Source organism: Peromyscus eremicus, chromosome 2 (genome assembly GCF_949786415.1).
Source record: "Peromyscus eremicus chromosome 2, PerEre_H2_v1, whole genome shotgun sequence".
In the NCBI taxonomy this organism is placed as follows: Eukaryota; Metazoa; Chordata; class Mammalia; order Rodentia; family Cricetidae; genus Peromyscus; species Peromyscus eremicus.
The window spans coordinates 130,331,220-130,348,798 of record NC_081417.1 but is presented as its reverse complement, the minus strand read 5'-3'; the positions used below and the strand labels follow the sequence as shown (position 1 = coordinate 130,348,798).

Genomic DNA, 17,579 nt, shown 5'->3' with positions numbered 1-17,579 from the left:
CAACTATAAAATTATTTCATTGCTACTTCATAATTGTAATTTTGCTACTGTTATGAATCGTAACGTAAATATTTGTGTTTTCCAATGGTGTTAGGTGACCCCTATGAAAGGGTTATTTGACCCCTGAGGGGTCATGACCCACAGGTTGTGACTCACTGCCCTAGTCTGGGGAAATGCCCAAAGATGGGGAAGCCGATGGAAGCTTGCCTGGTCCTCCTGGGCTGATCCCAGAGATGAAGAAACTGAACTTATTACCAGACACAGGAAGGGCTAATGGCTGCAGGACAAGGGCAAGAAGGCCTGAACTGTTGCTTAGGCCAGGGGACAGACGCTTCTCCTCCCAGCGGAGTGAAAGACTCATTCTCCAACTGGCGAGGCCTTGGTTCCCACAAAGGACTACAAAGTAGGCCAAGCAGAGGAGAGTTTTGCCCCAGAAACTAAGTTGAGCACATGCACATACACCATAGATGCTGCTGTTCCTAAAAATTCTCATATCCATGATTCCCAAGAGTCAGCTCTGAGCTGTGGCTCATGAGTCAGGCCCCCTTGTGACCCCTGGATTTGTAGTAAATTATTCTTCTCCTACTGAGTAGGAGAACTACTCCCCCAATAGAAAGAGCTCCACAGCCTGGTGAGTTTGGCTGCCCTGGTGTCTAAGGAAACAGAGAGAGCCAGCTCCTCACTAACAATGTTAGCTAGGCCCGCAATGAGATTTAACCTTCGACACAACTGTACTTTTCATTTAAACTTGCATTTGGAAAGAAACAGTGTTTGGAGACCTGCAGTTTGTCCTGCTAATAAAGACAAGTGTTGGGACCTTTAAGGATGCCATTCATCTTTGGCTTTTATTAAATTCAATTTTCTTAAGCTTGTGATACATTATGAAATTAGGAGTTGACATTCCTCTGGAAACAAAAATATCTATCAAACATAAATAGGGGGAAAAACCTCTATTACCAAGAATGTATGGCTTAAAGTTGATCTCCTTCCACTTTTTTACAAGCACCCGGTTTGTTTTAGATATCTGAAATGCTATTACAGATCTGGAATTTCATTAGTATTATAAAACACAATGTGTGGAGCTCTTGCTCTGACCAGAACTGCATCAGCTTTCTCAGCAGGCTCTGAAAACTCAGCATTCCAACTCTCTTGTTGCTGGTTCCTTCACTCAGAGGGACATGGAGCTAGTGACCAAGTTCAGTGACACCTTCCTGAGACCTGTCTCAGCTCCATGGGGGAAAAGAAAGAAAAGAAAGCAAACGCCTCAGATGCTCAGGACACATGAGATCGGCCCATCAGCCAGGCTTATTCCTCAAAAATCAAGGAGGATTCCTAAGAGCCAGATACACAACATGGCTACTCTGGAGTCTTTCCTCAGCATCATCAAGAGCTGTGACAACGTGACTGCACATGACCTATTCTTTTGAACCACTGAAATGCAAAGAGGAGCTTGTGACAGAAAACTCAAGAATCTTAAAAAACAAAAAGAAAAATGTTTTAAATGGAGTTCGAGAGAGGACTGAGCTGTTAGAGCATATACTACTCCTGCAGAAAACCTGAGTTCAGTTCCCAGCACTCATGTCAAGTGGCTCACAGCCACCTATAACTAACCCCAGGGGATCCAAAGCCTCTGACCTATCAGGGCACCTGTACTTACCTGTATACACCCAGACACACTCACACATAATTACAGTAAAACTTAGAAGACCCTCTGAGGGATCAGAACAGACCACACTTAGATACTTCTGTCCTTCCCATACTGTCCAGCAAGTTCACCCCCCAGAGCACCAGCCCAAACAGCCCAGTCATGGAGAGGAGCCTATGCTGCACCAAGCTGGTCCACTATGCAGCAGATGTGCCTAAGCTGTGCCAAACATTTCCTTGACAGATGATGGTCAAAGACACTACTCTAATACTACAAGCAGATGGCATCGATTCCCACCCAAGGATTGGTGAAGATGTGCCTTAGAGCTAGCTTCTAGCTCTAGCTGCTCTTAGATAATACAACATTATCCCTGCCCCTCTTCCTTTTCCTCTGCCCAACTTCATTATTCCCCCAGAAAGAAGAGAGTTGTTTGTTTTATTTTTCTTTCAGGGACAGATGAGTGCTTCTGTCCTAGAGGAAGTAGCCCCAGTCTGTATTTATAAGCCCTCTTTCTGGCCCCTAAGAATAGCTCCATAATTCCTTTGTTTTCCTACGCCACTCACATTCAATTAATCTACTAGGGGCTACTGTGTTAGATAGAGTGGAACTTAAGAGATAAGTAATTTGTGCCTTGGAGAAGTGCTTGAACTAGTTAGTAAGTAGAAACAAACGACACCTGAGCAAACAATGGACAGTGGAGGGACATACCAAGTGTTAGGCTTTTGTCCTCTTCATTCATTTTCTTATTTTATGCTTACTAATCCCAGGAGATAGGTTACATCATCAGCACCATCAGCAGATCACAAGCCAATACTGTTAAAGCACCTACTACTTAGCAGACAGAGCCCAAGCACAGGCACAGCAGTGAAGTGTGGACCTCTCTCTAGCATGCTCAAGACTCGGGGGAAAGGAACAAAGGAGATGGTCTCCAATACTCTCTGCCATGTGGAGAATAGAATCGTCCTGTTCCCTCCACTTCTTGTTTCCTCTATGGTAGATACTCGGCTATGTGCTAACAGAAATGATCTCAAGCCTCTAAACAACTTATTGATTAGAGATCATTACTGTTGCTACTTCACAATAAATTAAGACCCAGAGATATGATGGTCACTAGCAACCATGCTGCTAGTAAGGGATGGAGCTGGGACTTCCAAAAGGGAGTGGGGAAAGAGACTAGTATGACTGGCTGTTCTGTAGGGAACTCAGTACTCTCTCCTCAACATCCCAACAGCAGCATCCCAGGCACAAGTCCTAGAGAAATGTTCCTAAAGAGCCTCCTCCATGCTGTAGCCAGAGAGACGGCACCAGGCTGAGCTCAGGAAGGGACGGAGCCTGAGCCTTCAGTCAGCATCTCTGGCACCTGGCCCTGGTCCTGGCACTTGGTCCTCCCTTTCTCAACTTCAGTTTCGTGCAGACAGGAAGGGGCTAACAAGCAGGAGACAGAGCCAGTATCTGTTAAACAGAAAACACTCTGCTTTCTGGAATTTTCCACAGGATCTGGGAGGTGATCTGCCTAAGGTGACAATGTAGGTGGTAGAGCCAGAATCAAGCCCAGACACAGAGCACTCCAAAGCAATGTCTACTGGATTCATCCATCCTTACATCTCTAAATGGTTTCCTTCCTCAAATGATACCAATCACTTAACCCCAGATTTACCTAAACTGTCTAGTTAGCCTGGGACCAGTGGTTTCTAGAACACAGGACTGTTAGTGCCAAAACTGAACAGGTAGCTATCCTACACCATGCACAAAGTGCCTACACTACTCGGTTGTCTGAGGGCAGAGTGAAGTAATTCAGCTGGTCTGCTGATGGTGGTTGGAAACTGGCCATAATTGGCAACTACGGACAAACACCTCAAAATTTGGATTTTCCAAAGTCCCCAAGTTTCTAAAGCTGCTGCATTTATTTACTATCTCTCACAGTAAAACACTAGCTGCAATTTCTCCCCTGAAGGGAGAGAAAACAAAAAGGAAGCACCAAGTAAACATTCATTTGCTTTTACCTACGTAAGGGAGCTGGAACGCAGGTTTTAAGACCATTTGATTTAAAACTGATCAACTAAGAACCCCAGTGTCTCCCTTAATAAACTGAGGACAAAACTGGAACGCATTTCAAGCGAAAGTTCATGCCCACTTTTGAAGACTACAGGAAATAAATTTGTAGGTTTTGTTTTTAGGGTATGAAAACCTCCTTCAACTAAATTATCTGTAGAGATTAGGTTCTACCGGAAGAGAATAAGCACCAACAAGAGATACGAAGAAGAAAGGGCTCAGCTGACTGCTGGAATTGCTGGAATTGGTGGCAAGGGTTAATACAGTAGTAGTCTGGCCCATTTTCCCAAAGCACAGATTCTTCTCTGCCTCAGCTCATGCTTCTGCGGTCCCATCTGAAATAAAGGACTGAGAAAATCATTTTCGTGTCTTGCCCGAATTAATCTGAGAAGAACAAATAGGCATTTCCTCAACTTAGAGACAGGAAACGGAATCTATCCCTATTGTAGTTGTTTGTTGTAGGAATACTAACAGTCCCTTCCTTCTCTCCCCTGTACCGAAGGGTCTGATAAAAACCCAAAGGCCATCTAACCAGGAACGGCAAGCATGAGGCTTAGCCAAATGCTTGGATCTGAACTGATATAAAGGTAACCAACCCTTTCTCAAGAGGAAAAAAAGCCTCCTGGTCATTGGGAAGAGGGGAAGAGGGCTGGGAGGAGCAAGGGTTGCATTGGGTATGATTTGCTTAACAGTTTGGGGGGGGCATTTATGCACAAGGAGCTTATTTCTTAAACAAACACTCGTGGTTTTGATTTACACCACAGCCGGCTCCTAAATAATTTATGGCGGGTTAAATTTATTGCCGAGCCCTGGCTGGCTGCAAATTCGAATTGCCAAATAATTAGATTTTAGGGCAAAGCTTATAAATTACCCGTCGATTTGTCCGGACTTGTTTGTCAGTTGCTTTGTGCTTCGGGTCATCTTTGGCATTTGGCTGTTTGGGTTTTAATTGCTGATTTACACTTTGACAGATGAGAGCTGATGCGCGAAGTTTCAGGACAACGAAGGGGAAAAAAAAAACCCAGAGCTTTACAAGGCTGATTTTTCACCTACACGTCCCCCTCCACCGATCCTCCACAGACCCCCCAAAGCCATTCAAATGTAGAAACAAGGCTGAAAGTAGAAATTGCTATTCTTTAAGGAGTGAGAGAACAGACCGAGTTATAATTTACCTTTACTAAAATCTGAAATCAAAAAACAAAATTGAACCCACAGTATCAGTAAGTAAAGGAGATCAAAGGTGTTAAAAACCATATCTGCACCCTGGAGTACGCACACCTGTCTCTCTACATATGCACACAAGTCGGAAACAGCCTCAGTTGGAATATTTTTACATACTCTCAGTAACTTCAAGTATCAGGATCTTGTAAAGCTAACCATTAGGGCAGCAAACCACCCAAACACTTCTTTGAATCTTTATACATACATACATACATACATATATCTGTCGTGTAATTAATAAAAACCAATCTCGGTTATATAAAGGAGTCCATTGAAGCAGTTTTAAGTCTGTCATGGCAGTAGAACAGGGTGCCAATCCCCACTTACCACTCCAGTAAGGGGAATAGCAAATCTCTCTAGGTAGACCCCAGCCACTACCCACTACTTGGACAGAAGGCCTGAAGACTCTCCACAGAACTGGAGAAGTAAGGCTGGCCTCCCAGTCACCTGTTATACTCCAACAGCTTCCTATACAGCCATGGGTCAGAGGAACACTAGAATTAATTCTACTAAGTGCTGACATGTACAGCCATTGCATGCTAAGCCCTGTCTAGAGCACTTAGTGTATTTTTAGTTCATCGTACCTCCCACAGGTCCTATAAAATCGGAACATGACTAACTGCACTTTGCCAATAAGGCAACTGAAAACTGAAGGACAAGGGGTGTGAGTCACTTAGCCCAGGTCATACTGTTCACAGGTGGTGGAAATAAAACTCAAATCCAGACAGTTCAGTTCTGAAGCCTACACTCTCAGCCACCACGCTACTGTGTCCCTGCTCAGAACAGCCTCTACCTCAGCTCTCTTCATTCTAGAGGCCCAGAGTCCTCACTTGGGGACTTGGACACATGCAGCCAAATCCTGTTCAGTTAGTCTGATAAACTGGGGGAAGGTCATGTAACTTGTTCAGAATTACAAGATATATTAGAGTTTGGTTACACAAAGACTCACTTTTTCCAATCAATCATAAACTGCCCTAAAGACTCACTAGCTGGGGGTGAAGAAATGAAAGGCAATAGGTAATTGAGACAGAATCAGGCCCACTCAGGCAGCGTGGCTCAGAAATGCCATCCACAGCCCCAGGCACCACTGAAGTCTACTAGAAGACTTCATCCCTAAGGAGTGCTCATGGGTTCCTTGCCCTCTGTCCACATATGACAGGGTGGCAGTTGTGCTAGCACAACAGACCTAAAACCTGAGACAACTAGCAGGCAATATGTAGCCTGCCATCCCACCATCATGCCCTGAAGCCTTTCTCCCTGGATAGCTGATGATGCTACATCTCCCTAAGCTGGTAGGAATTACTCCCTAGTACCTCAGACAGTTTCCATCATTTGAGAACTTGTTGAAAATGCACATTTCTGGGTTAGCAATGTAGCTTGGTGCTAGAGCACTCATCTGGCTGAGGCCCTGCATTCAAGTCCGCACTACAAACAAACAGAAATCAAGAGCACTTCACTGTGCCTGGTAAAGAGTCAGTCCCTTACCCAAGAGCAGGGTGCTGTTCTCTATCTTGCTTTGTTCTCCACCTTGCTTCATTAGAGTTGTGGGTTTTTTCTGTTATTTCTTCAAGGAAAACAAAATGACTCAGAGCAGTGGTTCTCAACCTTCCTAATGCTGGGACCCTTTAATACAGTTCCTCAGGTTGTGGTGACCCCCAACCATAAAATTATTTTCATTGCTGCTTCATAAATATAATTTTGCTACCGTTATGAATTGTAACAGAAATATCTGTTTCTTGATGGTCTTAGGTGACCCCTGTAAAAGGGTTATTTGACACGCCCCACAAGGGGTTGCAACCCACAGGTTCAGAACCATCGATTTAGAAGAACAAAACAAATTTGTGAGCCCAAAGCCCTGGTGTTGAGGCCAGCGATCCTGGCTTTCAGCAGCCACTGAACTGATTCCAACCCTCACTAAAGTTTGAAGACCTTTAGTCTAGACTACAGTGGTACTTCTCAGACAGAATTGTCTGAAGATCTGTCAAACTGCAGAATCTACTTAGCTCTGGTGTGGCCTGACACACTATTTCTAACAAGCCCATGGGTGATGGGGATGCTGCTGGTTCTCAGACCACTAGTTACACTACTTTCCCAGTGAAAGACTTTGCCCAAATGGCACATGTGATTTCATGAGACCCTTACCCGCCTCTATCTACATCATCAATCCCTTTCAGTTGACCAGTTACCCTATCAATGCCACTGGTGCTCAGAGAAGTACCTGGGAATAAACAAAACTTGTCCCTGAACTAAGGCGGGATGAGCTCAAGTCAGAGTGCTAAGTGTTATAGTGATTTTGAGGAGCAGGGTTCCCAGCTCACTTGCCGGTTATCATCACTAGCTATCTCTTCTAGTTCAATGACAAACAGCACCTCAAATACATCTCAGAGGGACAGCTTGTCTACAGCTGTTGTCCCTGTATGTTCTCCTTGGTGTGGATCTTTATCTCACAGTTAACCCCATTTATGACACCTAAGATTGAATACTTTGTTCCTTACCAAATCACTTAGCACTATGACTCGGAGAGAACTAGAATCCAATGAAAGAGCATGGTTCTCAGGCTTCTGTCTTAGTCAGCACACCTAAGGGATATAACACATAACCTCTCTTCATTTCTAACACTACCACCTTAACCCCGGCCACTAACACCCCTTAAGTAATGTACCTAACATGTTTCTCCACATCTACTTTTGGACCCTTGGAACGCCTTTCTTTTGTTCCCATGGACTGTAGTTGCTCATTCTGTTTATTTACTAACTAACTTTGCTTCAACCTCCCCATGCACACTGCACTATGGGCTTTTTGTTTTGTTTTTATTTCACTCCTTTGAGATGGGGTCTCACTATGTAGCTCTAGCTGTCCTGGCTGGCCTTGAATTCACAGAGATCTGCCTGCCTCTGCCTCCTGAGTGCTGGGATTAAAGTTTTATGCCATTATGCTCAGCTTGCACTGTAGACTCTTGTAGCAATTTGGGTATTTCCAAATAAAAGTCCCTGCCTAAATTTAGCCTTCAGATGGGTGCTTGGCTGGCACGGTTCCCCAGGACTAGACACTGACCACAGCCCCAGAAGAAAAGCAGAGCCACCCATGTGATGGTGCTGTTGTTCTGCTAACCAAAAATCTGCATACCTCCCATTGACTAACTATATCATCTGGGGATAGACCCAAACAGCAGACTATTCCAAAGTAACTCTTCTTCACTATCAAAGAGTCCTTGGTGTTTGTCTCTCAGAGCCTGGTCGTCATTTTGCTGTAGGCTGCCAGCCTTGGGGGAAGGGAAGCCCTAATGTCAATCTAGGAACACTCTTGTCATAGCTTTTAGGCTATGGCTCAATTTTTACAGCTGAAACTCAGAACTCATCACGCAAATGTAATGCTGTGGGGGCTTTTTAGTATTGTGAACACCCAGGATAAGAGGATAAAAAATAATCATCCCAATGGCATCTTAATCAAAATGATGCAGAATCCTTTTCCCAACAAGACACAGTGATGGAGAAAGCATCTCCTAGTATCAGTTTCCTCATGTCAAACCACTGAGATGAGTCTGTAGAAGCAATGTAATCAATACAGGGGAGAAGAAAAACATGACATGCTAGAGCAAGGGCATGAAAAGCATGCATGCTCATTCTCAACATTCCCCTAGCTGACATTCTTGTCCCTACCCTTTCTCCGTGTGCTTGCTGGTCTTCTAGTCGGCACCCTGGCTCCCCTGCCTCTTCATTAATCCTTCTTTTACATTCCTTTCAATGTTAACTAAACAGCCATTTTTCTGTTTGAAGTATCAAAACCTTCTGGGTCTGTTTAAGGTGTGTCCTAGCAGATCCAGATCCAAATTCCCAGAATTTTAAGTAGAAGATGTCCTGTCAGTCTCCAGAGACTGCCTTTCCCTTGAGATCTGGCATCCCACCAAATGCTACCTTCGTTCGGTAACAGCTAACATACCAGCTTGGCCTCCCCAACAATGCCTCAGAGCCTCAGCCTGAGCTCCCACCACCTCAGCACCACCATTCCTTTAATGACTTAGCAGATTTTGTCACATCCAACAAAAACTCTTATCCTTTTTACCATTTTGACCCTCACCCTTTGTGTCCAGACCTTACTGGTTCATATTCCGAAACCTCTTCTACACTTCATATTCTCTCTTACAAGCATCCCAATAGGATCTTCTAACTTGAATGTGAGAAATAATATGTAACTGATACAAATAATCCAACTAACTCAATAGTGAATTATTCATTGGACTCAAATTTATCACCTGTTCTCACTCATTTTTAACATTCTGACAAATTAGCCCCAAAACCAGACTGCCCCCCAGAACTAAGCCAAGTCACCCAACTTTCCTCTGTTAAACCCCTCTGGTTGTTGTTTTGTTTTAAATCCCTGCTGTAACAGTTGTGAGGCCTCAGGCCTACACGGCCCTGCGGGCCTCCTAAATTTCTCATAACATGAAGCCTGTTTGCCCCTCCTGCACATTGTGAGTGTGCAGATGGCTCCCACCCGTTCCTTGTTCCCACTACACCGTGCTTTCTATATGTATGGTCACACATACACCCACTCCCCTTGACTCTGAGCTCCTTGAGGGTAGGGACTAGTTCTTATTCCAGCAGTTGCTATCCAAAGAGCGGCTTCTTCATTGCCTCTAAGGTGGTTAAATGAGCTCCTCCCCATTCCTTCTCTGACTTAGTTGGATTTGTCACATCCAACAGAAACTCTAAAAGGCAGTTCAGTGTCACTGTTCTTTACAGACCCTGATTTCACTCAGCATGTATCAATGCTCCTATTCTTTGGAGCTCTTTCCTACCACCAAACTTAGCCCAGTGCCTAACAAACCTGCATTCCAACAGCTGTCTCAGCCCTGGGGAGACCACCAGGATAATAAGAGGCTAGGGGGATGTTTCCTGATTTGCACTAAATTATGTGGTGATTTTGTTACCAATGACCCAGTGCTCCCCAAGGAAAATTCCTGGCTCCACCCCCAGGCAACTCCACAGCCTAACTACACATCATGGCAGCTTAAAGGTATAAACCCTGGGGAAGGTAGAGAAGCAATCTGAATAGAGCAAATAAACCCACTTCGATCTTGTCTCTGCTATGCCAAACACACAAGGCAGCAGCAGCACCATCCACCAGTGCTTCTTTCCTGAAATGTATATTTTACTTCTGCATTGCTAGGTCTGCTTTAAATAAAAAGGGGCCCCTTGGCTCTCACATGGAGTTACAGACACAGTGAAGCTTGTTCCTATTCAGGGAGCACTGGTGAGGAGCCACAGGGAGTCAGGATGAGGCCTATCCCTGTAAGGGGAGGGATGTACCACTTTTATGGAAGCAGGGACAAAAGGACAAAAGGGTCTAGAGGACCACCCCATTCTCCCTACAATTACTGGCCACCAATAGTGGAATTCACTCATAGTGACCCTGGAAAAGGAGCTGTGTTAAAGCAGAGATATAACTGAAAAGAAAGGCAATAACTGGTCTGATGGGCAGGAAAAAAAAATTATTCTAGGAGTCAGGAGCCTGCACGAGAACACTTACAGCTCACATGGTCGTCATAACTCAGCCCCCTCAAGCATTTTGTGCTCTGCTTATGGTGTTAACTTTAATGTCTTAACATATAACACCATCCACACTCACACAAAATACTACACACGCCAGATGAGGCTGAGTTATAGTTGCTGGGGGAAGCATAACTTTGAATTTCCTGATTTTGGTGCATTTAATCTCAACCATAATGTTACATTAACGTCGGTTTTGCATTTCATTTCCCAGTTTAGAATAGCATCAGCGTCTTCGCCTGTTTGTACAGAAAAAAATGCAAGCTGACTGAAGCAGAAGACAGAGGGAACAAAATCTAACAACTGAGCCCTGCTAGGAAACGGGGAAGAGAGAGGGTCTTTATCTATAGCGTACTTTCTTTCTAACCACTTAGAGACTGCAGGAACCAAAAACAGAAAACAAGAAGGCAGTTATGGAGCAAAGAGCAATACTTGGGGAGGAGGGGGGGCATCGTTCAGTCTTGAAGGGAGGAGAAAGGGAATCAATATAGTTCGATTTACAATGATCATAACCAAATTCCTGTAAACTTTTCCAAAACATCTTTCACCAAAACAAACAAACAAAAAACAAAACAAAACAAAAAAAACAAACCAGTAATGGTGCCAGTTCTAGGTCACACTGAAATCCTCCAAATGCTGCTCCTGTATTAATTAGTCCTAGTCTAGTCTTCTGTCACTATCAACCCTGTCTCCCACCCTGCCCTCCAAATTTAACCCAGCACCTGCACAATTTTCTATAGAAGAGAACTCCTTTAGTTATAATTCTAACTCACAATGCCGATGGAATCTCTCCAAGGTTTCTGAAAGGGGGGTAGCGGGGGGAGCAGCAATGGGCAAAGACCAAAGCGTAGAAAATCTCAACCCCTAACGTTATGGGCACCTGAATAGAGATGAGAAGGAGACAGTAGGCAGGACTGCTTGGAGCAGTGAGAAAGACTACCCGGAAGACCAAGGGAAGGATGGAGGCGGCAGCCAGGACTTCCACTCCCCACACACAGAGAGCTGGACCACCCTCCCGCCCAAGCCATGCAGACAGCTGAGGTCACTTCACCCTCCCTACAAGCTGTGGCCTCCACCTCATTTTCCTCACTTACATTTGCTTTGGTCTCCTCTGAACACTGAGGTGGTGAGAGAACTTGCCCTGAGGTTAAAGATGTACAATTAAAGAGCCACCAAAGCTTTCAGGCTGCTCTCTGGGCCCCAGGGTCACAACAACTATCACATCATGCACAGCCACACCAAAATGAGCAAAGCAAACTCCTGCTAGTGAGGACAAAGGAGCCACCGTGCCCTTAAACAGATAAAAATCTACTTCTGTATCAGAAAACAATCCCTAGGACACAAAAGAACCACACTGCTGAAATTTAGAGCTTCTAAAATACTTTAAATCATCTAAATTAACATTTAAGTGAAAAAATGTTTTTCAATGAAAAAGTCTCAAGTTAAATGAATACCTATCACATTAATCTGAATAGAATCAAGTAAAACAAATCAAATGAGCACAAAAATCAGAACATGCAAGCCTACTGCTAGCAAGCCAACCACTCCAGTTTCACGTAGCTGAACAAAGTACAAAAATAAACAGCAAAAGGATGACGACAGATGAAAAATAGCAGATGTTTTACTGTATTTATAACCAATATTGTTACGCACCCAAGTACAACAGAGCCTACACCTGTTAGTTTCTCACGGAGACATTCCTTTAGGATAGTCTCAGGAAGCTGACTCCGAGACTTGTGAAATGAGACCAGTGAGAGAAATGAGCTCCACAACAAGCTTCCAAACAACAAGGCTTTCCTCGGCCAAAACTTGTCTCTGTCTCACACACCTGGAAGGTATGGCGTGTTCTAAATTTAAAGTCTAAAAGATCTAGAAGTCAGTTGAGCAGAGACTGCAAGCAAAAGAGCCAGTCAGGAGACTGGAAAGGAGCTGGGGTAGTTCTCTCTCCTTGTACCCCAGCGGGGCCCAGGCAACACACAGGGTCTCCTCATAAAAAGCTTGTCATACAACAGCTATCTCCCACTCTGAAAGAAGGCACATTGTATTCTAATGCTTTCCCTCTTTCTTCTGGAAGGTCCTTTCTACTACAATCTCAAGCTTCCTTCCACTTAAATCTGTTTGGGTTTATTTGGCTTGCTTTTTTTTTTTTTTTTTGGTCCTTTTTAAAATATAAAGCAAGATATTATTGCATTTAATAAGAACAAGAATTCAGTGGCCTGAACTATCTTCCATTCATTTTCTTTCTTATTAGGCTTGCTTTTTGCCTGTGGTCATTTTGTTTCGGTTTCCTCCCTTCCCTTGCTGACTGGAATACTGAGACCGCAGGGCCTCTGATGAGAACCTGATCCACAGAATCTCACTACAAGTACTATCCTATCTGGGATTGAAATTGTCTCTCATTCATCTTCCAAGTTTCCTCTGAATTCTATTAGGATATTGGTACCTAGAAACCTTTAAGATTCTCCTCCCTCCCAAAAGGAGCTTTAAGTTGCAATTAATAGCAGGTCTTGGGCTCCCCATCTTTTTCTTGAGGGTCATCTAAGGAGTGGTCCAGAGGACACGGATGTGTGGCCTTAAACGTGCCTTCTCACCTGTTGATGGCAGCCTTGCAGAAGCCTAATGAAGTTGAGATGCATTACATTTATCACTTTCCCTAGATCCACTCAAATCCATCACTATGTCACAGCAAGAGGTTAAATTGATCTGACAGGATTTGCTCTTCTTCACAAACCCATGTAAGTTATTACTGAGAATCCCACATTCTTCCAGCTGTTTGCTGATTGATTATCTGACGATCAGGTCAAGTATCTTCTCTGGAATCACAGTAAACCAACAGGTCTATAATTTCCAAGATCATTCGTATTCCCCTCTTAAAAGATAAGCTAGACAGCAATGCCGCCTCTCTCCAAGATCTCTAAAGCAACAGCTAATGCTTAGCTAATAATGCACCTTAAGTGCCCTGGAATCACAGCACTAGGGTTCATTGATTCTGGAGATAGTCTTCACTCAGATGCAAATCCTGGAAAACAGCATCAAGCTCTAACTCAGTATGGGTCATGAAAACCATGCAAGACTAGCCGTGGTGTGTACCTTTAATCCCAGCATTCAGGAGGCAGAGGCAAGCAAATCTCTGAGTTTGAGGCCAGCCTGGTCTATAAAAATCAAGTCCCAGGACTGCCAGAGATACACAGAGAAACCCTTTCTGGAAGAAAAAAAAAAAAAGGAAAAAAAAGGGAAAGAAAACCTTTGAGCCTAAGTCTGGGAAGCAAGTTGGTAGCATAGGTGATTTAAATCCCTACTGTAGTATCTTCAGCGTGATGATAGACAGACAGGTAGGCAGACCGACAGATGAACATGCCCTTGAAAGAGAGGTAAAAGATGACACTGACTAAGCCAACTGAGACAAATCAGGTTCCACCTGGAAGAATGCTGGCAAGATCTTCTGCAGGACAAGTGAACAGCGCTTTGTAACTATCTGAGCTTATAATCCAAGTGGAAGGCTGAGAAGTCCACACACAGAGAAGTATATATGTCCCCGGAAGCAGCAGCAAACGCAAGGATGAAGTGCCAAGCAATTACAGATTCCGAAGAGAGAGATGGATCACATGCAGTAGAGGTGTGCTGGGTTAGAGTCATGCTCCAGTAGGGCTTACTCAGGGACTGAAAATTTGTAAGATAAATAATATGAAGCATTAGAATGTGGATCCTGGAGTCTCAACTCAGAAGACTCCACAACCAGAATTCCCAGCCCACCACCTACGCCCACTGGTAGGACCAGGAGGCAGAAAGAAAGTATAGGTTGAGCAGCTCCCAAGCAACATTCCCTTTCATCTAAAGTTTCTTCCCTTAGGACACAGTCCTTGTCTAATCTAAGCTGGCCTGATTCTAATGATCCAGAGGGGAGAGGAAAGGAAAGGGGTGTAGTGTCTTCGACAGGCAAAACCACCTACAATTCTACAGACAAACCCCTCTAGAAAAAGCTGGCCATAAGAAATGAAGCAAGTTTATCTTTCTGTGGTTCCCAGTGGTCCCGCCTCCCAAGTCCCAGTGGTGAGGTCTCCTCCCCTCTGGCCTCCTAATGAAAGCTACTCTAACCAAAGCAACAGGGCTGTATATTCCAAAATTACACATTGTAGCCTAAGCACTGCAGGAGGAGCTGACATCCAAGAGCCACCCACTCGAGCCTCCAGCCCATGCCCGAGCCTCCACACTACAATGAACTATCACACTGGCATCCAACCATTCCATCATACACCCAGCACAGGTACCTCTCTACTGCTAATCTAAGCTTCCTGGTAACACTGCCTTAAAAGATAAAAGGTCTTTGTGTACAGTTGGTAACTAAGAAAGAAAAGCAAAGAAATTTCCCTTTACAACAGACTAGCAATGGTACCTGTCCAGGTTATCTAATGCTACATAACAAATTATACTAAAGCAGGTATGGAAGTACATACCTGTAATCCCACCACTTGGTGGGCTGAGACAAAAGGATACCAAGTTCAAAGCCAGCCTGGGCTACAAAATGAGTTCAAGGACACCCTAGACAACACAGTGAGATACTTTACAATGGAAAAGCAAACAAAAAATTCGTGGCCTAAAGCATTAAGAATCAATTGATCAAGCCAGGCAGTAGTAGTGGCACACACCTTTAGTCTCAGCACTCAGGAGACAGAGGCAGGTGGGTCTCCAAGTTTGAGGCCTGGTCTATACAGTAAGTTCCAGGATAGCCAGAGCTACACAGAGAAACCCTGTCTTGAAAAACAAGAAAAGAAGAAAGAAAGAAAGAAAGAAAGAAAGAAAGAAAGAAAGAAAGAAAGAAAGAGAGAGAAAGAAAGAAAAAGCGAGAGAGAGAAAGAAAGAGAGAAAGAGAAAGAAAGAGAGAAAGAGAGAAAGAAAGAAAGAGAGAGAGAGAGAGAGAGAAAGAGGGAGAGAGGAAGGAAGGAAGGAAGGAAGGAAGGAAGGAAGGAAGGAAGGAAGGAAAGAAGGCGAACAGACAAGAATCAATTGTTCTCTGTCACAGTTATTGAGTCAGGAATGTGGTGGGTGCTGGACTGGCAAATTCACTTCCAGGATAGCTCACTACTGGCAAGCTAGTGATGGCTGTTGGATTCCAGCCACAGTTTCTATCCATGTGTGTCTCTGCAATTGTTTGAGTGTCCTCATAGTGTGGTAGCTGGCTTCTGCCAGAGCAAAAGATCCAAAGGAACAAAACAGACTGTAGTGTGTCTTCTAACCTAGCCTGTGACCTTAGTTACACACTGTCTTTTCTACTACATTCCATACTACATAGACAGGGTTATCTATGACTCCATGTACAAGTGTTAACACCAGGAGGTCACCTCAGGAGTGACTACCACAGCACTCTTTCAAAAGACCACACATCAGTGGCAGGAGACAGGGCCACAGAACCCAAAGAGAAGAGGAAGGCTAGGAAAGATTTTGATTCCCAAAAGCTGAGACTACGGAGAAAAAATGTATCCAGTTCTCCATTCACAGTTTAGTCTTGCACACTTGTAACCAACCTGCCTCAGAAGGCAAGTATTTTAAAGAGTAACTAAAAGCCAGTAGATAGGAGAAAACTCTGGATTCCAGGAAGCAAGACTTTCCTCCCTCCCTTTTGCCCACCCAACCTTTTCTGAAGCAATGATACAACAGTTACCTGAGGATGAATCTGTGGCTTGTCGCACGTGGCCTCAAAGTCCAGCACTAAAAAGTAGTGATACCTCTGGGGAGGGAAGGGCACCATTGCCGCCATTGATGCGCCAAAGCCGTGGGCCGCCAGCTTTCTGGTGGATATGGAACAGAACTCCGGAACAGCACAGGGAGAAAATAAGTGGGAGCCCAGCACTTTTCTTGCTCTTGAAAGTAAATACGAAGAAAATCGAGCTGCTCCAGTCTGTAAAGGTGCTAGCATTGAGCATCCAGAGGCATCTAAAACTTAGGGGAGGAAAGTTAAAAGAAAAAGAAAACAAAAAGCAAACAAAACAAAAACAGAGAGCCTGGGTTACTCCCCTCCCACTGTGCCGGGTCATCAGGAATATCCATGCAAGCTGAGCCACACCCACGGTTTCCAGGCCCATTTTCTGAATCGTGTTTTTGTTACTAAAGTTTGAGACCCTAATACCGGCACCTTCAGTGTTATTACTACAATTCTGTCTCCCAGACCTTTCTCAAAGCAACACACAAAAATGGCTTCATTTGTAAATGGAGCACTAGTTCAAAAGAAAGCAGAGAGGACTTCTGCAGTCACTCCTCAGGTGGCAATTGTTAACTTTAAAGGATTCCAAAGCAATTTGAGGTGAGCAATTGCACAATGAGTCCTAGAAGTGGACTCACTTTCCTGGACACGCTCTTCAGCTCTCTTACATACCATTTGCCCCTGGCTCATCTACCTGTAACTCGACAGCTCCACAAACCCTCTGCCTTCTCCCAGAAACAAAGTATGAAATGCTGTGGGATGGTCTGTATGTCAAATTGCTCTGATTGGTCAATAAATAAAACACTGATTGGCCAGTGGCTAGGCAGGAAGTATAGGCGGGACTAACAGAGAGGAGAAAAGAAAGAACAGGAAGGCGGAAGGAGTCACTGCCAGCCGCTGCCATGACAAGCAGCATGTGAAGATGCCGGTAAGCCACGAGCCATGTGGCAAGGTATAGATTTATGGAAATGGATTAATTTAAGATATAAGAACAGTTAGCAAGAAGCCTGCCACGGCCATACAGTTTGTAAGCAATATAAGTCTCTGTGTTTACTTGGTTGGGTCTGAGTGGCTGTGGGACTGGCGGGTGACAAAGATTTGTCCTGACTGTGGGCAAGGCAGGAAAACTCTAGCTACAATGAAAGCCAACACAGCCAATCCCAGGGGACTTTGCTCATCACATTCTGATGATTCCCAACCTCCACACTGGTAAGTAGCACCCTGGGAGAACTGGAGAGCACAGCTGGCAACAGTCTCAGGCCTCCTCATTTGCTGCCTTGGGCCTCACTCTCTCCTAGAGGCCCACGATAACTGTGAGGCCTTTTAAATAGGAAAGGGGGAAAAAAAACCCAGATGTGGCAGTAATGGGAGCATTTCTAAAAGTCTAGTAAAACTTTCTGAGGGAACATGTGCA

At 44.4% G+C, this 17,579-nt stretch overlaps 1 protein-coding gene across 4 annotated transcripts in view; it reads right to left on the bottom strand.

The window, feature by feature from the left end:
* Eri3 (ERI1 exoribonuclease family member 3) overlaps positions 1–17,579 on the bottom strand; it is a 100,544-nt gene that overhangs the window by 68,806 nt on the left and 14,159 nt on the right. For 2 of the 4 annotated variants that reach the window (XM_059254833.1, XM_059254831.1), the window contains exon 3: positions 16,127–16,398. In XM_059254833.1, the coding sequence (XP_059110816.1) occupies positions 16,127–16,381 (255 nt within the window). In that variant the 5' untranslated portion in view covers positions 16,382–16,398. Of the gene's footprint in view, positions 1–16,126; positions 16,405–17,579 lie in introns of all 4 variants that reach the window. The other 2 variants (XM_059254832.1, XM_059254830.1) reach the window with 1 other exon arrangement.